Raw genomic sequence first — 20930 nt, 5'->3', positions numbered from 1 at the left:
AAACAGGCAAAGCTAAGATCTGTGTACAAAAACTCGATAGAGTGATGGCGCTTGTTTCTTGTTGCTGTCGTTTCTATCAGTTCTTAAAGAAGAAATCCTACTCTTGCCGTCGTCCGATTTGACGTAATTGTTAAGATAGCTCTGAGATTTCGAGTGAGTGATGAAATAAAGACAGAGCAAAAGACTTTGTTCATTAATAAGTTTGTCATGTGGATGACCTTGTCATGATCATTGCAATTAACAAGAGTTCTTCTTTCCTTCGTTCTTATCGTTTATGGAATTAGTCAAGGATATACTTAACAAGGTGGAATATGAACACAGCACCTCACCTTACCTCTTTTACTTTACAAGAACACTTGTACATGATCAATTGTCCAAGAATGAATCATAAATATCCACGATGCTGGCGCAAATCCACTACATATATTGTTGACCTCTAAAAAGATATTATTTTCATGCTTGGACTCGTAATCTTATAGTTTCTGTTTTTTTCTCTCTCTTTAAAAATATGATGCTTGAAACTTGTAGATTTTTTAAGGGTGTGTTTTTTTAAAAATTTTAAATTTTTTTTTTTATTTAAAATTAAAAAATATATATATTTTCATATTGTTTTGGTGTACTAATATTAAAAATAATTTTTTAAAAATTAAAAAAAAAAATTAATGTATTTTTAAATAAAAAGCACTTTCAACTATTATTTTTTATTATAATTTCAAACTAACTTTAAAGTTTAAATGTGAGGTATAGCAAGCAAGTTTTTTATTAAAATAGGGAATTATTCTATGATTAAATTAATAAATTATAAAAGAAAATGAAAACATAATCACTGCGTTTAAGAGAGTGAATATTGTAATTATTATATGTCTCATGATCTTTTGTATATACCTAATGACTTAATAGATATTTATACACATAGACCTAGTAACATAAAAGTAGCTTGTTTATGGAGTCTCAACCACCTTATAGATGGAGAATAATTCTACGAGTCATACTGAAGAGAAGTTTAGGTGGGGTAAAAGATCTGCGTCCATTTAAGAGACCAGTAGGCACAAAGATAACCATCGATAAAAAAAAAAAGGTAGATATCATGTCGACAGTTTCATGAAAAAATTAGAAGAGTGCAGTGTGTTTTAGTGTGATGGTTGTTTTTTTTTTTCGAAATATTGTACTATAAAAAATACAAATATTAAATTTTCAAATGACAAATTATTATTGTTGTTGTACTATCAAATATATAATTATTATATTTGTCTTGGATGATCATGACAAGAAAAATCCTAGTACTTCATCCAAATTTTCATAGATGATGCTAATATTATAGAGTAATATAAATTATATTCCTAAAATGTCATTTAACAGCTTAAGGTTATTGAGTTAAGATAGTTCTTTGATATGGTATCAGAGCCTTGATAATCAAGCAGTTACGAGTTTCGAATCTCATAATCTCTATTTATTTGATAAAAATTAAGCACAATATAATATAAATTTATACAAGTTTTAAACCCAGAAAGCTTTTACTTGAGGGGTTATATTAAAAAATAATATAAATTATATCATAGAACCTACCTAACAATCTATTTATTGAGTTGAAATTGCTTTTTAACCGTTACCATATAATTATTCATGTGCATTCGAAATCAAAGACAGCATATATTAACTTTAACTTTGAGAGTCCCCCACAAATGCCACTATAATTTCACGTGATGCTTGAAAAACTTAGGGTTCCTATATATTCCAGAATGAAAAATGCAAGTATTTTGGTGAGCATGAAATGCAAGTGCAAGGAAATTTCTCACAGGGAATCCTGTGAAGTATGAACACTCACGTGCAAGGTGTACACGAGCCAAAAAGACACAGAAGAGGTGAACAAGAATTGAAGGAGACATGGGGATGGAGAGTTTCCAAGAAACAGCACAGGTGAGAAATTTTCTAACCAAGAGAGTGTACGTATTGTACCTTGTTATCTATTAATGTACGTGGATTTTGTTTCAATCTATTTGTTTGTTCATTTCTATGTTGTCCGTATTAATTTACGTTGGATTATTGATATCCCTTTTCTCGTGACAATTGTGTTAGACTTGGTATCTTTCATGATATTTCTCAACATTATTTCTTTTGTTTAGAAAAACCTCAAATCGATTCCCAATCTATCAAATAACTCTAGATGCAGTTTCTAACTCAATTTCTTTCTTAATTGGATCCTTGAATTACATGATATTGCTCAATTGAATCCTTTGAGGCATGTTCATCTTGAATAGAATTTGAAATTTTCAGTTTTTACAAATTGGGATGATGTTGGATAGAAGGAGATCTTTTTGACAAATACCTGGTGTATTAAATAGGAGTTGATAAAATTAATTGTTAGATAATGAAATTGAGGATCAAATAGCACATTGAGGATGAAAATAAGTTTTCCTAATTTTTTTGTTCTTTTTTTATTTCACATCAATTGTATGAGATTATAACAAAACAACTAAAACAAAAGCTAAAAATGCTATAGCCCCCTCACATTTTCCTATTCATTACTATAGTGTAATGACTAATTTGTTGTTATTCACAAGAAAAATTACTTGCCTTTGAATTAGAAGTATTTTTTTTTTTTTCATACGATGTATTAGTTTACTATGGTTGTTTGGAAGCATTTTTATTTATTCAATATATTTATGAATAGTAAAAGAACCAAAATATCACTAAAAAAAAAAAATAAAAAAAAAAAAAAAAAAAACTAACATTGTAGGGAAGGATCCAGATAATGCATGTCAATATTAAAACAAAAAAAATACAAATATAGTTGAATGATAAAATTTAACTATGTCAATGAGAAAAAAGAGATAATAATAATGGTGGTGGTAGTGGTAGTAATGGCAGCTATAGTAATATTAGTAGTAGTACTAATAACCTTCCAATCAAGTTTATATATATATATTTTTAGGCCACAATTGACAATTATCAATTGAAGGAAAAAATGAAGAAAAAACTTAAATTAATTTAATTTGACTAAAATAAAAGAAATTAAAGTTTAAGGATGAGTTTGAAATAAATAGTCAAGTTAGAAAATCAATTAAAAGCTTAATTAAAAAATAAATAAAATTAGAAGTCAATTTGACTTAAAAATACTAGTGGCCAGCATTTAATTTTTTAAAATCAATCAAGATGATAATTTATTTCCTTTCTAAAAGGATTGTTAGTCACCTACAAAAAGGCAACAACAAGTCCAAGCAAGTGGGGGAGACCAACAAGTCCAAGCAAGTGGGGGGAGACAAGATAAGAGGGGAGATAGATACAAGCAAGGGAGACTGAGGGAGAGGGTAAGAATCAAAAGCATACATGGAGTGCGCATGCGGGCATGCGTTGTAACAGGATATCTGCATTGAAGAGTTGCTATCTAGTTATTTAATTTAAAATTATTAAAAAAAATCTAGATACACTGATTTTATTATAAGTTCTAAGAGTAATTATTTGATGTAAATATATAGTAAATTTTAAAATAAATTATAACTTAGTCTCTTTAATTTTTCAAAAAGAATTAAATATTTTTTTTTCTAATTTAAAAAACAACTAACTAGTCTCATGAACATTTTTGTATCATGTTTATTTTAATAATTTTTTGTTTTAAAAAAATATCTTCTTTTCTCTCTCATCACCCTTTTTATGCTATCCATTTTTTTTATTTCTTGAAATAAAAAAATAAATTAAATTTAAAAAAATCATTAAATGAGTGAAAAAGGATCGAATTACAAATAGATTTGAAAATATGAAGAACAATTAATTGTTTTTAAACCTAGAGAAACTATCTGATTAATTTTGAAAAGCCAAAGAGATTCTTTTATAAATGTCATCCATTAATTGTTCATAAAATATTACAATTGCAGTGACAAATATCCTACAGTGTGGAAACTCCCAGAATCATCTGGGTCAAATTTATTATCGCCACCATCACTTTCGTGAGCAGTTAATATATAATGTTATTTTATATACAGCAAACTTTATGTTGCGAAGATTTGACTTAATAAATACTTTGCAAAATTATGTGGAATTCTTAGGCCTTTAAGTATGTCCACATCTCAAAATTATTTATTTATCTTTCTATTTATCAAGTCATTTTTGCAACTATGGAGCTTGTTTGTTTTTTGGTGATTTTTGTGATTATGATTTTAAAAAAATATAGTTAATTGGATTTAAATATGTATTTGGTAAAAATTATGGTTGAGTTTATGTGTAGCAAAAAACATATATAAAATATTTGGTAATTGTGTTGTTATGGTTATTTTTTAAAATGTTTTTTTATTTGAAAATACATTAAAATAATATTTTTTTATTTTTAAAAAATTATTTTTAATATCAGCACATCAAAATGATCTAAAATACTAAAAATTATTAATTTAAAATAAATAAATAAATATTAAATTTTAAATTTTTTCAAAAAACTTTTGAAACAAAAATAAACAATGTTTTATGAAATATAATTGAAAAAAATACACATAAAAACTACTTTATAAAAACTACATTTTAAACTTAATATTTTAATCAATCTCATAATATAAAATATATTTTTTATGGTTACTAAACACCTTACTATATGTTTTTCATCGCAAACAAAAAGAAAGTGTAAAACAAACATACCTTGATGTTCCTCACCGTCCCTGCCGCGTTTTCGGAAACAGTTATCCAAAAATTCTGAGTGAACTAACCAGCATTCTCCAAGGTCCACCAATTATGGCCTATCATGTCTGCTTATTATTATTATTATTATTATTATTATTATTATTATTATTATTATTATTATTTTTTTAACAGTACTAATATAAAGTTGAAGACTATTTTCTTTGTCAGAAAAAAAAAAAACTAAAGTTTTACACACACACACACACAAAACTCTAAAATTGTATAAATAATTCACTGTGTAAAATACATTTATGGAACATTGTGAATTTACTGTTTATAATATTTTTTATTGTTTTTTTATTTATTATTTTTCTCTTCCATAACCAAATCTAAAACCAATTTAAGTTAAATTATTACGGAATAACAAAATTGAAATAAAGATGACCGAAATAAAATTGAAATATAATGAGAAATTCAGTCTTGATATGTTAAGAATATCCTTTATATATATATATATATATATAACTACAATGATTAGGGGAATGTGCGATGTTATAAGTAGATTCATTTGATTCAAATATCCTTAATTAATTAATGTTCCATCAATATGGTGGATTATAAAAATATAGTTGAACGTTATTTTCTTGAAAGAAAAAAAAAGAAGCTAGAAACACCGAATTGTGAATAGATTCACTTGCCTTCTAGAATGATAACCAGCTAATTGTTACTCGTAACCTAACTGAAAAAAGATGATTTCCATGTTTTATTGATTGGGAGCCAAGTCATTGTTGTTTTTTGAAAATCTACTTGCCTTCTACACAAACTCTTCTCAATTTATCTTTCAAATTAAGAAAAACAAAAATAATTTACTAATCATAATTATGTATGAAATTAAGAGATTTTCTTCCTGTAATTATAAGTTTAAATTCCTATAATTATTAATATAATATTAATTATAGATTTACATAATCATTAACTTTAAAATATGTGAGATTAGTCGAGATGCACACAAATTAACTCGAACACCTATATTAATTAAAAAGAAATCACAATGCTTATAAGCATTGTTATTAATTGTGACCTGGTAAATCTGATGATGTTTTTTTTTTATTCTAATATAAATATTAACTTGAATAACTTGATATATCAACAGATATAATTGGGTTTATTTTATATAATTTTTTTTTCTAATGTGATATGGTTTTAATTTTTTTTAAAAAAACAATCATCCAATAACTCGAGTTTAACCGTTATGCCTACAAGGAAATACAAGAAAAATAGTAATACCAAAAGAAGATTCTGGGTGTGCACCAACGTGTCTTTCGTACAAGCCCCCCACTTTCCACCCAATAAAATCCCACCAGGTGTATGACAATAAAATTTAGTTTTCCACACTTTTTTTTTTTTTTTTTTCAAAACACGGTTTATAAAATCCTGTTGCTTTTCCACCATAACGCGTGGTCAATAGACACTCTGTAACCACCTCCACATTCACCCCCATCACACAAAAATATAAAAGAAAATAAAAAATTGTTCCATCATCAAACCTCCATCACTCAAAACTTTCTCCTCCACATTTTTCCAACATCCCTAAATTTGCATCTCTTCCTCGCCTTCTTTCAGCCATTATCTAGTTATTGTTATCGTTGTTGCTGTTCCTTTATTGGGTCGAGCAGGTACCAGACGGGCTCGATCTCTGGGTGAGAACGGTATGCCGGAGATCGAACAAGTTTCCGACAATGCCTTATTTGGCAAGTATGAGGTTGGAAAGCTTCTTGGATGTGGAGCCTTTGCGAAGGTCTACCATGCACGAGATGTTCAAACAGGAAAGAGTGTTGCTATAAAGATTATCAACAAGAAGAAGATCTCTAGCCCAAGCTTGATTGCTAACATAAAGCGGGAGATCTCCGTCATGCGAAAGCTAAACCATCCATATATTGTGAAACTCATCGAAGTCTTGGCTTCCAAGACGAAGATTTATTGCGTCATGGAGTATGTTAAAGGTGGAGAATTGTTTACTAAAATTGCTAAAGGAAGATTTAGCGAAGATCTTAGCAGGAAATACTTTCGACAGTTGGTATCAGCGGTAGGTTATTGTCATCTTCGGGGGGTTTTTCACCGGGATTTGAAACCTGAAAACTTGCTTCTTGATGAAAATGGGAACCTGAAGGTTTCAGATTTTGGTCTGAGTGCTGTCAGAGATCAGACCCAACTTGATGGGCTTTTGCACACGCTTTGTGGAACTCCAGCTTATGTTGCCCCGGAGATTCTTGCAAAGAAAGGTTATGATGGTGCTAAGATTGATGTCTGGTCTTGTGGTGTTATTCTCTTTGTCTTAGCAGCTGGTTATTTGCCCTTCAATGATCCAAACCTGATGGCCATGTATAAAAAGATTTACAAAGGTGAATTCCGATGCCCTAAGTGGATGTCCACCGATTTGAAACGATTATTGTCTCGGCTTCTAGATACGAATCCGGAGACAAGAATCACCATTGATGGGATCTTGAAGGATCCTTGGTTCAAGAAAGGGAAGCATAAGGAAATTAACTTCTACGACGAGGAGTTCAACAAGGATGATGAGAGAAAAGACGAGGAATTTGCTTCTACAAGCTTGAATGCCTTCGATATCATATCTTTCTCCTCCGGTTTGAACTTATCAGGGATGTTTGATGATTCATATAACGTGATTGACGACGGAGAGAGATTTGTCTCGACCGAATCACCGGAGGATTCGGTGAAGAGAGTCGAGGAGTTTGCCAAGGAGGAAGGGTTGAGGATGAGGAGAAGGAAAGAATGGGGGCTGGAGATGGAAGGGCAAGATGGTAATTTGATGCTGTCGATCGAGATTCGCAGGTTGACTGATACTTTGTTTGTTGTGGAGGCTAAGAGGAATGGTGGTGATGCTGGATGTTACAAGGAGATATGGAAGAATAAGCTTAAGCCTGTGATATTTAATGGCTTAATTAGTACTAGTAGTATTGTTAATGATGATTAATCAACAAGAAAGCCAGGTTTCTGCTAATTGGAATTTGGTGATCCCTTGTTTGCCAGAAAAATGAGTTCTGGCCATGTATCTTGTAATCTATTATTTTTCCTATAAAAAAAGAAGAAGAAAAAACCATGAAAGCTATATATTAACTATTTACTTGTACTTGTAATCCTTGTTCATAATATAAAATTTTTCGAGGTGCTTATGTTTGAATTCGGGTATGAACAATACCCGAGACTTGATTCATGGATATTCATCGTCATCCAGTATAAAATATAACTCTACTCTCCCTGTTAGCTTGGTAGATTTGTGTATATATAACTTGAGAATGAACTAATGAAGTTTAAATTAGCTAAAGAGCTTTAGCGAGATTAATTGGTTTGAAATTTTGAATGGTACTGTTCTACTTTCTTCTTGCATTATCTGCTAAGACAGAGCAATTCAATGAAATTTTTGAATTTGATATAAAGAGCTTTAGCTAACGAGATTTGGGTTTGAAATTTCGAATGGTGTTCTACTTTCCTTCTTACTTTATGTGCTAAAAGAGAGCAATTCAATCAAGTTATAGAAAGATTCTTGTTGCTGGAGAGGGATTTGATTTTATTATGGTGGCCCAGAAGAAGACACAGAGCCCCATTTCTTAAAGCAGATGGATGATCTGGATCATATGATGGTTTTAGGTGAACATGACATTAGTTTCTAGAAATCCCATTCAATGAACATGGTTGCAGGTAAACTGAGAACACTTTTAGCTTCAATTCAAGTGGACCTACCATTTTTGCTTCTTCTTTTTTGCTGTCATTTGCAGGGTGTTCATTGTGCTCTAGGTCAAAGGAGTTTGATACCTTCTAATTTAGCTGTAATGAACTAAGAATAATTGTCACTAATTAAGTACTGATTTTGTTAATTTGACATGTATAATGCAGCCAAGCTACCTCGTGGGCTAGTTCACCAGTGGATTCAATCATTGTACCTGCGATCTCAGGGTCCATTTTTTTATTCCATTTTCACTCTAGATCGGCAAATGCCATGTGCTCAAGTTTGTGGCCATGTACGTTGCCTCAAATTTTACTGTTTTTTTCCATGTTCTTGGTACCTGGAGATCAGCTATGTAATCAAGTGCATGAAGAATGCTTCCATAATTCCATTTATGATTTGTTTACTTATAGTATTATTTAACAACTTGCAGAGCTATACAAAAAGAGGGCACCCTTTTGAAGATAAAGATGGCAATGGCTCTTAATGATTTAGGATTAGGCTGGTTAATTAGTAATCACTCATTAATTGGACAGTGTTAATTAAGCAGAGGTGTGAAGGGAACCAGGGTGTTTCCAGCCCCCAATAAGGCAGCGAATCAAATAGATGGTGATTTGTGACTCAACTAAAAGAAGCATCGAATATCGATATATAATAATGATTTGATCTCAAGCAGCGTGTCTAGATTTATTTTCTATTTTTAGCGAGTTCTGCAACTCGCCTGAACCTAATACTCTTTAGATAATTTTTTAAGATTTTTATACAGATTTTTTGATATTTTATATTAATTTAATATATATGATTTTGAATAGAATATAATTTAAAATATTACATAAATGACTTTTCAATCTCTTCTATCCATAAAGTACAAGATTAATAAATTATAAATACTTCATTGAATACTTTAAACTTTAAGGTTGCAATTTTTTCATTCTCTATATTTTTAACATGTATATGTTTAGAGTCTAACTCTTTAAAAAATTATTATATTTTTTTTTTTTAAAAAATATTTATTTAAGTATCTGGGAGTTTTTAAATCTATAAAAAAAGATTTTTTGTAAATACTAAATACTAGTCACCTTGACCTATTAGATACCATGTATAAGCTACCAGTACCTTAGTTAGAGAAAATATATTAAATTACTAATATAAAGAGATTAATTGATTATCCTAACACATAAACCTTGCTTCTAATATACTTAGATTTTTTAAGACTCCAACATGTAAGCTTTACTTCTAATCTACTTGAATTTTTTAAAAACTCATAAAAAATATTATAATATAATATTATAATATGTGAAATAGCTTTATATTTGTGTGATTCAATCACTCAACCTTTTATTATATGCTTTTTGTGGAGAATTTCTAATTTCCTCTATAGGAATTGAATTACTTTTCTATTTATTAGCTACTTGATTTTCATATTTAATTAATTTTCTAAGTTAGCTATGATATATATATGATTTTCTAGTTTTTGTACACTCGCTATTTTTATATCTTATATCTCAAAGCAATATTGCATAAAAACTAAAGAGTATATATTATCTCTTATATCTCAAAAAAGTAATTAATTGCTGTATAAAAACTAATATCTTATATCTTAAAATAATAATTAATCGCTTTGAGATATTAGAGATAAAAAAAAAATCGAGTGTGTAAAAAACATATTTCCTTGTCATTTATGTTTTAAAAGGATAAAAATTCAATCTAAAACTATCTTAAAGATAGATTGTTTTTATTTTTTAATTTTTTTTTATCTATGTCTCATTTCTCAACTAAACACGTTTTATTATTTCTATATTTACCTCTTTTATCATAAACACTAACTTTTTAGAGATTTTAATTTATTTTTTAAAATGCAGATGACAATTTGAACAACACAATTACTAGACTAAGATTAGGTGTGTGTTTTGTAGTTGAAAAAAACATGGTTAAGAAAAACTATAAATTATAACTTTTATCTTAATAAAAAAATTTTCAATAAAATCCAAATAAAACTATAATATATATATATATATTAATTAATTATATATTTTTAAAATTATAATTAAAACAAAATATAGTTTTAATCACAACACTCCCAAGTCCCAAGCGGACCCAATTGTGTTCCCTTTTAACATAAAACAAGGGTTTTCTTGGAAAGAACTATTTTTGCCATGATTCCTGAATTAAATTTGCAATCGTGGGCTTAGCAGTATAAAAGCTCAACATAGGAAAATATGGCATGGAACCTTAGCTAGGCCTCTTACCATTAACCACAGACACAGTGTCGGCCCATGAAGTCCACAATCACCGTTGTTACTTTTCCGGAGGCAGAGAGTGGCGGTAGGGTAGAAACTAAGTCCAGACAGAGCGCCAACAAAAGCGAGAACGGCAAATGAAAGACACAACTCATAAAGTTCGAAACTTGAAGAGAACCCACAAAAGAATCTGTCAAGAAAAGGTATTTTAACTCATTTCCACTTCTTAGTTTAGTACTTGAAAAAGATAACCTGCCTATGATTTTTAGTTGGAAGAGTTCTTGCTTTTTTATGCTTAAGGTTCTTGTCTATTTATGTTTTGTGTTAAAATAATAACAATGATAGTTGTTGTTAGCTCACTGTTTGGTTTCTGAGAACTTGAAGAAATGCTAAACAATGGAGCTTTTGACAGTGTTTTCGTTGTTTAATGTTAAGTTAGTTGCATTAGGCAGAGTTGGACTGAGGTTGTTTCTTTTGTAATGGTGCAAATGTTACTGAATATTTGGTTCTTTCTGATGTTTTTGTGATTGGTTTTTCACTCTAATGATGTGGAAATTTATGTTTTCCAGGTGGGTTTTACCTTGTTTAGTCGGATTGTTGAATAATTATTGGAGAATGTCTGCAGAAGCAAGTTTAAGGTATAAGATTAATAAAAAACTAAAACTTGATGTTGGAAAATTGAAGAATTCTAAGGAAAGAAATAAGTCTTATAAGGAAGAGAATGTTGCGCGGAGGAATTTAAAATCGAGAGAAAAAGGTAAAAAAGATCGTTGTGGTGGTGGAGAAGAGGGTGATCATGAGATTTATGGGAAGGGGAGGTTTGAACTTGTTAATTCTGATAGGAAAAGGAAGCGAATTTATGCAGACCAATATGGGGATCAGGGGACAACGAATAACAGAAAGGTGAAAAATAGCAAAGCTTTATCTAAGAGAGGGAAAAGTCAAGTGACAGATGATTCTGTTAAAAGGAAAAGTAGAACTGTTGGTCCTCTTCGCTCAATTTGGGTTTCTAATAAATTGAAGGCTGCTACATCTGAAACAAAACATTCATCTCGTAAAGTTGAGGATACTAGCGTACAAGTATCTAGTGTTAAACGGAATACCAAGGTAAATGAGGTGGATACATTTGATGATGACAGAAATTGTTTGTTGAAAAAACAAACTAAAAGCAAATTTGAGTCTGGTAAGCAGAGTGTCAAAACGAAAGAGGAAGATAAATTGGAGAGTGGGAGGAATGCATTGTTGAAGAAACAAAAAAAAAGTAGTTATGACTCAAGTAAGCGCTTGGATCACAGTCAAAGCAAATCTGCTAAAGTATCTCCTTCAGTTTCTATCAAGAAAAGTGTTCAAAACAAAAAAAGCCCTGCTGATTCAGAGACTCCGGACGAGCAGCCACATAAGAGAAAGCGGATTAGATTAGATCCATATGATACCTCGAATAAGCGACTTGATGATGGAATAATTTCTGATGGTATGAGTTTTATTGAGTTATTCTTTTCTGTGATATGTGGTCTTTTACCTCCTACATATTACCCATTTCTAATATTTCATCTTTGGTTTGAGAATATGCAACATGGAGTAAGAAACTCTGGTGCTTTTTAAAAGAAGTCAATAACTAATGTTAACTTTTAATTTGTGGATTCAGCATTTCTAAAGAGGCTTCTTTCATCATTTTAATTGAATCTTCTCAGGAGTCAGTAGGGATTAGTGAGATTACCATGTTCGCTATGTACATGTGTTAGTCCATCCTTGCTATCTATTAGTCTGTCTTTTTGTTGGACAATAGGTCAGAGAGAAGTGTAAATCATAAGGCCAGGGCAACACAGGACTGCTCTTGCTGTCAACAAATTTAAACAATGTGAGCTTCTGTCATCTTGATTAAGCAGGACATGGCCTTGCTTCCCGAGGCTCTTACACTATTTAAGATACTTGAGATTTATGTCCATGGTACTAGTTGTTCAGTTTCTCTGGCATAGATAAAGATTCATTGTTTTCTTGCATAATGGATATATTTGATAATAGCTTTCTTCTTTTCCTCTTTGTGTGGAAAAAAGGGTATGTGGAGAACATCACCCCCGAAGCCACCCTCATGTCTGTCTTGTGTTCTTCATTTCCTAAGCTGAAATTATTTGGGGATGCCCTTTACTTAGTAACTGAACTGCTGCCCATTAAATGTTTTGGGATCATATCTTACATGCCACAATATTGTTTTTTAATCCTACTTGTTTGAGTTTTGGAAGTCTTCTTTCTAGGGCAGTTTTCATTTTTCAATCACTTTATTTCTTCCATCGTTTTTTACAGTGAATTTTTCCTCCTGTTTTTTATGAGCAATGATTCATTCTTACATGCTTTTCAGAAAGTGCCAAAGAGAGGAAAAAAGAATTGGAGAAAGATGCTGGAATGTCAATGAATGCACAATTCCGTGCAATTCAACCTAGTCCTTCCATTCTTTCCTTTGTAGAAGATAATGTATTTGCTTGAAGAAAAGCTCAGATGTTTGGAAAATTGATTTATTTATATTATTTCCTGTGTTGTAATTTAAGATAATTATGTTGGCAGTTTCTAGGTCGTAGACGCTTGATTGAGCTGAAAAGAGCAGGCTACAACACTGATCTATCTGCACCATTAGATAACATCCCCTTCTCTACAAGTTCTGACAGAGAACGAATAGAAGAAAATGTGTGTATAAACTATCCACCACTTTAAGATATGTTTTGTTATCTATTGCTTAACCATTCCATTCATTTCAATCTAATCATAGAAAATGGTGGGGAAATTTACGTGAACCTTTGACCTCTCTTTCTTCTATTGTTGTGATTATAATCAGAGCAGGTACTAACTACTTGTAACAGATTTTTAGGAATAAATTGACATTTTTTGCTGCTGCAAAGGTCGCATCTTCATTCCCTCCTCCTGGTCTTCCAGAGATTGCATTTGCAGGTAGAGTGCAATTTATCACTATTTTGAATGCTTATTACCTCCATTTTCTTTTCCTTATTTTTCTCAATGTGCATTTTAAGTATTGAGTTATGTTTTCATTGTCACAAGTGTGCAGTTGTTAGTATTGCATGGAAAATGCACATATCCCATTAATTGCGAATATTTACTGGTTTCATAAATGCCTATAATATGGCTACTTGCATTGTTTAAATCTTAATTCATGGTGTTCAGTGTTCAGTCTTTTAATCCTTTGGTTTTCTATAATTGTGTTATCTCTGACTTTTTGGAGTATAAATAATGACCTTTCTTAAAAAAAAGGTTTAAATTGTGATGAATTACAACCTCTGCAGTTTTTGACACATTTAGTATTATTGTTACCATTGCTAGGAAGGTCAAATGTCGGGAAGTCATCTCTACTCAATTCACTTACTAGACAATGGGGTGTTGCACGGACATCGGACAAACCTGGCCTCACTCAGGTGCTATAATTTCCATGGGAATTTTTTAATTATTGTCTTTTTTTTTTTTGTATTTCTTTTGTAAAACATGAACGGTTCTTGTGCAGACAATTAATTTCTTTGAGCTGGGAAACGTTTGCTTGGTTGATTTGCCTGGATATGGCTTTGCTTATGCAAAAGAAGAAGTCAAGGATTCTTGGGAGGAATTGGTAAGTTCACACAGAAATTGACTTTTGTTCTTTTGGGCGCCTCTTGCTGAATGTTTTGGAGTTTAAGTTCTGTGAAATTATTGTGCCTTGGAAACTGTTATATGAGACCATTTTGATAACCATTGTTGTCTGGCCTTCTCTTTTACCATTACTAGGCATGCTTTGTTATGCCACAAAAACACGAGGTTGTTGCTCAACTTCTGAAATGTTTGGTAATCCTAATGGTTAAATTGTTTTCCTCGTAAAAAAAACTGGTTCTTCTGGCTCAGAAGGTGAGAATCACTACGTGAAGAATCTGCTGTTTGTCTGTCTTCATAAAGTCAGTAACGAAACTGGTTGGCATCAGAACATCTCTACTGCTGTGGTGCACTCCCACTTTTTCACATTTTCATATGTTGGAGAGTGGGGTGAAGGTCTCGTCTTCCTTCAGAGTTGCTGTTCATCATTGATGCAATTCATCTAATAATGCAGGATCAATTATGTTATCTCCATATCTTGACTTTCATGTGCCATACAATACAAATGCTCAAGACTAGAGACTTAAAAGCAAAGTGCAACATCATTTGGCTCTAAATTTGATGTTGTAGTTGCAGTCAATGTGGGAATTGGTGACATGGTTATTCGAAGATGAAACATTTCTAATTTTTCACTTGTTTATGATCTGTCGGGAGAGGGAATTATAATGGCACATATAGGCACATATATGCCATTTACCTTGTTGTTTAAGAACTGTTAAACTTTGCAGGTAAAGGAGTATGTTTCAATGAGAGTTAATCTAAAAAGAGTGTGCCTTCTTATTGACACGAAATGGGGTATGAAGCCAAGAGATCATGAACTCATTGATTTGATGGAAAGGTATATAAATCACGATCGGTTGCTTGTTATTTTTTTTTACCATTCTTGAGTATTTGATTGCATGTTACCTTGCATGCTTCAATTTGTAATATCCACTTGGGTAGACACTGAACAAAGTTGTTGTATCATGTACAGATACCAGACTAAATACCAGGTTGTCATGACCAAGACAGATCTGGTGTTTCCAATTGATGTGGCACGTCGTGCCATGCAAATTGAAGAGGTGAATTCTGCACACAAACACAGATGACAATTTTGCTTAAAGTTTAGAACACTCTTAAGACTAACAAGTGTCTACCAATTTAATTGTGCAGAGCCTCAAGGCAAACAAGTCTCTAGTTCAGCCTGTGGTATGACCAATTTTTTTTACTGAAAGGATTAAATTTGTTTTACTTGCCTTCAAATGTGTGATGATGTAAGTAACTTTAATTTGGTTTTACTTAAGATGATGGTGAGCTCAAAATCTGGAGCTGGTATTCGAAGCGTAAGGACAGTGCTTTCTAAGATTGCTCGTTTTGCGAAACTATAATTCATAGTAAGGTATGCACTGCATTTGTTTTTCAAACATATTTTTATATTTTAGAATCTTGAGTTTTGGCATGGTCTGGCCAATCAATAATTCCACATGTTTGGAAATGGTAAACTAAATCGGCAGACTTTTCTCAGTCATTCTTGTGTGATGGAGCAGATAGGTTGGTTGGTTATATGGTAGCCCTACTTTCTGCCTTTTCCTTCACTAGTCCATGGTTGAGTAGTTGAACAAGTTATTTTATCCTTGCAGGGCATGGCTCACAGCTGACATAAAAGTTCTCGAGATGGCGTCGCTAAGCTGAAAGCTTAAAGCTTATTGACAGTTTTGAAGCTGCAGTTTTCATTATCTGCGTGCTGAGTGTGAATAACATGTCCATTTCAGCGAGAAAGATGATGCCTTCAGAGTTGAAAATTGTCAACATCAATTGCTTCTTTGGATTCCAGCTCTTACAGAATTTTTTCATCGCTCCCAGATCTTTTATTTTGCTACCCCATGAGGAGAAAATGTTATGTAGATTGAAAAGTATCTTCGTAGCTCATTGGCATGTTGTGTGAGGAAGAAGCCTCATAGAATCAAGATATATGACAAAAAACTGAACTGAGGGCGTTTGTGATTTTGTTGTTGAGGGACCTAATGGTGTTGAAACAATAAAATCTAGGCTTATGGGTCTTATTGTTTCTTATTTATATTTTATTAAATTTTAAAGTAAATTCTAGGATAAAGAAAAAAAATTACATATGAACATCTGCCCGTACATGGTTAATACTAATGACAGGAATTGAACTTGTGCATGGTTAATTCACAATCCACTGCATTGATACACTAGGTAACTTTTCTCTCATAAAGATTGGTTTATTATTTTTCAATGAAAATGAATTCTAGAAAAATACAATCATTATTTTTCCTGAATTTTTAACCATCTTAAAGATAATAAGAATCAAATAAATTGTTATTGATTGCGGAAAAAAAAATCAAAATAAAAAAACCTAGTTCTGCCTTGGACTTTTTAATTCAAGTTAGTCCATGTTCGTAGCCTAACTTGTTTGTTTTTTTTAAAAAATTTAAATTTATTTTTTTATAAATTATTTTTTAAAATATTATAAATAAATAAATTTATTGAATTTTTCAAATTAATTAAGAACATATTTGAGTTATTATTTAAAATTGAATTTAGAATTTAGAAATTAAATTCAAAATATCTTCATTTCTAAATTATATTAAATTCTAATGGACTAATTTATTCTACTAAAAGTGTTTAAGCAATATCTTTTTAATCATAATAAAATAAATATTATAATGATTTTTGTGTTTTTATTTCCTATTCAATTCAAGTAATGGATTTGGCTAGATACTTCGGTTAATTTGAGTCAATAAAAAAAATTATTGTCACAATGTTTAAGAATTTTTTTTTTTGCTTCGGATACATTAAATTTTTAATTAATTCATAATCAATATTTTACTTAAAAATAGAAAATACATTAGCAAAACTAGCCATATTTTTCTTTATGTTTATTTTAAAGAAAATTTATAAACTAGTGGTGGACTAAATGAGTGAGTGAAATATCACAAGGGGAGCAAGTTGTGGTTGTAACATAAGCTAGATTATCTTGATGAGCTTGACAAAAGGCCAAAAAGATGACATCTTCCTCCATCAATTTGATTGACTAATCCAATTCAGAGCTTGCTTCATTTCGTGGCAGAGACAGCTTCTCATACATGAGATTTATTCCCTTTGTTTTTTTATACTTTAATATGTTCAGTATTATGACATTTCAATCGAGGTTTTTTTTTTTTTTTTTTTTTAAATAGATTAGAAAAAATTACAAATTATAGTTTTTTTAAAACTACAGTTTCAAAAGAAAATTTTTAGCAGGATGTATATCAAACTATGATGTATATTAATTAATTAAATATTTTTAAATTATAATAGAATAAAACACAGTTTTAACAATAACTTGTTAGGGCAACAAACAAGCTACCAAGAGTGTGATTGAGATACTAAAGGGTTATTTAAAAATGTAATAGCGGTTATTTTTTAAAGTATTTTTTATTTAAAAATATATTAAAATATAAAAGAAAATTTAAAACAAAATAAATTATTAAAATTTTTCCAAATCATTAAAAAACAAAAACAAAATGGAGGTGAGTTGGAGAATGTCACAATCTCTAGCATTAACAAAGAGGGCCGGAGAAAAAAAGGGACGCAACCCTCCAAGCACTATTGCGCCATGGTTGACTTTGTTATTTTTGACTCCATTAAAACTTGTTTGAAGAATTCTCTTTGTTAAATACTTAACCTTTTTCCAAAATATGGTTTAAATTTGTTTTGAATTGCTTTTGTTAAATGTTGTGTTCAATTTCATTCTCATTCAAATTTTTAATTTGTAAGATTTTGTTCCTCAATAAACAAAACTATTTTCCAAGCACGCCAGAATTCACTTTTCAGGAATTCACTTTCCTGCAAACAAACAGAGAAGTCACTCAAGGAATTATTGCCTTTTCTCATCTTTCAACCCGTCAACTTGAATTAAACAACATTCCTTCTCACACCACACCAACTTTTTTTTTTTTCTTTTCTTTTTTCAGACTTTTCTACTTCCCTTAATTTCTTGATGTTCTTAATTTCAAAGCTAATTCATTACAAACTATTATGATATTTTGGTGCAGAAGAGATAAGGCAATAATCACAGTTTGGTCTTACTTCGATCCCAGACCCAACCTATCCATTTTGAAACTACATTAAGTATAAAAATAAAATTTATTTAGAGTTAATTCAGTTTTATTTGGTCAATCTGAACATATGATTTTATCAAAACATGATTTATTTTATTTTTATTTTTTTAAAAAATAATATTATTTTAATTTAAACAGAATTATTTTGATTAATTCAAGTTTACCCAATTAATAGTCTGGACCGGGTTTTTAGGGAGTGTGACTGTAGTTACTTTTTAAAATGTTTTTTCGTGCCGAAATACATTAAAATAATATATTTTTTAAAAATTATTTTTGAGATTAGCGCATCAAAATAATTCAGAACATTAAAAAAAAAAATTAATTTTTAAAAAATTTAAAATTTTTGTGGAACGTGATTTACACCACATTCTTAAATGGTGATAAGTACCCTGTATTTTTTTTTATTTTTTAAAAATTATTTTTGATATTAGCACATCAAAACAATCTAAAATAAAAAAATAATATTAATTTTTAATAAAAAAAATATAAAATTTTTGTAAAATGTGATTTACACCACATTTTTAAATAGTGACAAGTACATCTTCCAGACGATACCAAGTCACCCCATAAGCTAATCCTATACAAAATTGATTGCAAAATCATCAGAATATCACCATTGACTATTCTTTCTAATCCCATTATTTATTAGAAAAAATCACGAGCAGCAGCCCCCCGTATTAGACCCCACCATGCCCATTGATTCTTCCAAGTACACCAAGTTTTCTATCCTCTCTATTCCTTTCCTTTCTCTAAACCATTTTTTGTTTTTGACAAAACTTAAACCGAACAACCTTCTTCTTCTTCTTCTTAATAATAATACAAACAACAAAAGATTATTTATCTCTTATATTTCTCAAATTTGACACGTAATACTAACAATGTGCCCATTGAGGCTGATTCTGGTATTCCTCTCCGCCACTCTTGCCGGTTTTTTTGTTATAAAAAACCTCAAGTCCCGCCCTTTCTCCGCCAGCACCGACACTGGAGATGATGACAATTCCACCATCACCACCGACAGCAACAGGAATTATCTCCATCCATCTGATTCTTCTTCTCGGTTCTCAAAGGTGTGCAATAGTTACCCTTGTTCTGTCTCTATTTCTGGTTTTTCTTATTTTGGGTAAATTTTTGATCTTCTCGTTGAAACTTTGCAGGTAAAGTCAGGGGTGGAAATGGGGTTTTGGACATTGGTGGATATGGCAAGTGGGAAATACTTGTGGAGGCAATTGGGTTTTTCCTCAAAACGTGAAAGTTGATTGCTTTTTGGAGTTTTTGTTTCTGTAGGTAATGGAATTTACAAGGGTCTTCAGGTTTTCATTTTTCTAGTAATGGTTGTGTGTTACTGCAATCCAATTGGAAAAATAGACCCCATTTGGAAATCGTTGTTGTTGTATTGGTTGTGGAATTGTAACTTGTAAAGTAATATTAGCATTTAGTAAGAATGAAAGATCAGTACTTTGTACTATTAGCATTTAATAAGAATGAAAGATCAGTACTTTGTGGCTTTTAAATGTTGTGTTGATCTTTAGTGTTTTCATTTATGTTGTAGCGGTGGTGAGATTCTGTTCTTGTATTTGTTGCTGTTGTTGTATTGGTGATGAAATTGTAATTACTAGGACTAGCATTTGGTAAGAATGAAAGGTCAGACCTTTTGGCTTTTAGATATCGCGTTGCTCTTTAGTATTTTGTTTTATGCTGTAATTTTGTTGAGATTCTTCCCTTCTATATATGTTTCTTTTGTTGTGATGTATAGGGGAGTATTTGGTTTAAAATGGGTTAGTGATAGTGTGAAAACTTTTTAGGGTTTTTTGGAGAATGGATAGTGATGTCTGTGTTGCTATTCAATTTGTGTCTGGGATCTGATTATTCAAGAACTTAAAGTGTGTAAGCTTGTTTAAGAGTTAGAGATCATCATGTTGGTGATAATTAGGAAATGTATGCTAGGTGCTATCAGGATTGGTGAAATGGAGATGTTTTTTCTGTGGGAGGATGGTGATGATAGTAGTTTTGTAGAGTGGATGATAATCTGCTAAGGGTGTACATTTTCAGACCTGAACAGCTAGTGTAGACTGTCAACTTGTGGCTCCTTTAGAACTGAATATCCTTGAACATTATTTATATTGTAGGTGTTCTAGCATGTGTGTTATATGCCATATGCCATTTTCCACGATAAATTATTATGTGTGTGTTTTATGCTAAATTTATACAGTTGCTGACAATATCTGAGAAGCAACGTATTCAAATGGGAAGTTACTCTTGGTTATCTGGAGATACGGATTGGTTTAAAGTAGCCTCTCTCATGTTGTGATAGTGATGTTTGAATGCCTTTTTGTGCATATAGAAATACTCAATTGGACTGTGTAATGTTAGGTATATTCAGGCCATTGTTGTTCCAGTTTTTTCTCGTTCATGAGTTGGTATTTTTCTGCTGCTAGATGTAATTTGCCGAAATGGATGTCTGGCAATTAATAAACCTGATGTTAAACTCTTGAGATTGTGATTTCTAGTAGACAAAAAGGATCCATGTTCTCTGCTTCGGTGATCCATGGAAAGTTTAGATTAGTGCTGCACAGATCCTGGTTCCTTGGTAAATTTGGTGGCCACTCTGAGTAC

General features: G+C 31.0%; 2 protein-coding genes across 3 annotated transcripts; both read left to right on the top strand.

The window, feature by feature from the left end:
• The first annotated feature begins 6050 nt into the window (after positions 1-6050).
• Positions 6051-7807, top strand: LOC118044202 (CBL-interacting serine/threonine-protein kinase 11). The gene has a single exon (XM_035052407.2). The coding sequence runs from the start codon at positions 6317-6319 to the stop codon at positions 7598-7600; it is 1284 nt and encodes a 427-aa protein (XP_034908298.1). The 5' UTR covers positions 6051-6316; the 3' UTR covers positions 7601-7807.
• A 2831-nt stretch (positions 7808-10638) lies between these two features.
• LOC118044201 (uncharacterized) lies at positions 10639-16266 on the top strand. Of its 2 annotated transcripts, none has more exons than XM_073406472.1 (12): positions 10639-10793; positions 11160-12061; positions 12947-13059; positions 13150-13269; positions 13443-13530; positions 13918-14009; positions 14096-14197; positions 14943-15052; positions 15188-15275; positions 15367-15402; positions 15498-15587; positions 15834-16266. In XM_073406472.1, the coding sequence occupies exons 2-11, from the start codon at positions 11206-11208 to the stop codon at positions 15579-15581; spliced, it is 1689 nt and encodes a 562-aa protein (XP_073262573.1). In that variant the 5' UTR covers positions 10639-10793; positions 11160-11205; the 3' UTR covers positions 15582-15587; positions 15834-16266. The 2 variants fall into 2 exon arrangements, with proteins under 2 accessions (XP_073262573.1, XP_034908297.1); XM_035052406.2 differs by having other exon boundaries at positions 15498-15592.
• Positions 16267-20930: the final 4664 nt, after the last annotated feature.

The sequence above is a fragment of the Populus alba genome, chromosome 19, assembly GCF_005239225.2.
Source record: "Populus alba chromosome 19, ASM523922v2, whole genome shotgun sequence".
NCBI lineage: Eukaryota > Viridiplantae > Streptophyta > Magnoliopsida > Malpighiales > Salicaceae > Populus > Populus alba.
The sequence above is the reverse complement of the archived record's forward strand: the minus strand, read 5'-3'. Positions and strand labels throughout refer to the sequence as shown.

What these genes read in the sequence shown, in the direction of transcription:
- LOC118044202 (XM_035052407.2), top strand. Translation starts at nt 6,317, where the DNA reads ATGCCGGAGATCGAACAAGTTTCCGACAATGCCTTATTTGGCAAGTAT.
- LOC118044201 (XM_073406472.1), top strand. Translation starts at nt 11,206, where the DNA reads ATGTCTGCAGAAGCAAGTTTAAGGTATAAGATTAATAAAAAACTAAAA. An exon ending in TCCAGAGATTGCATTTGCAG is followed by an intron (nt 13,531 to 13,917) that starts GTAGAGTGCAAT and finishes TACCATTGCTAG; the next exon opens with GAAGGTCAAATGTCGGGAAG. An exon ending in AGTCTCTAGTTCAGCCTGTG is followed by an intron (nt 15,403 to 15,497) that starts GTATGACCAATT and finishes GTTTTACTTAAG; the next exon opens with ATGATGGTGAGCTCAAAATC.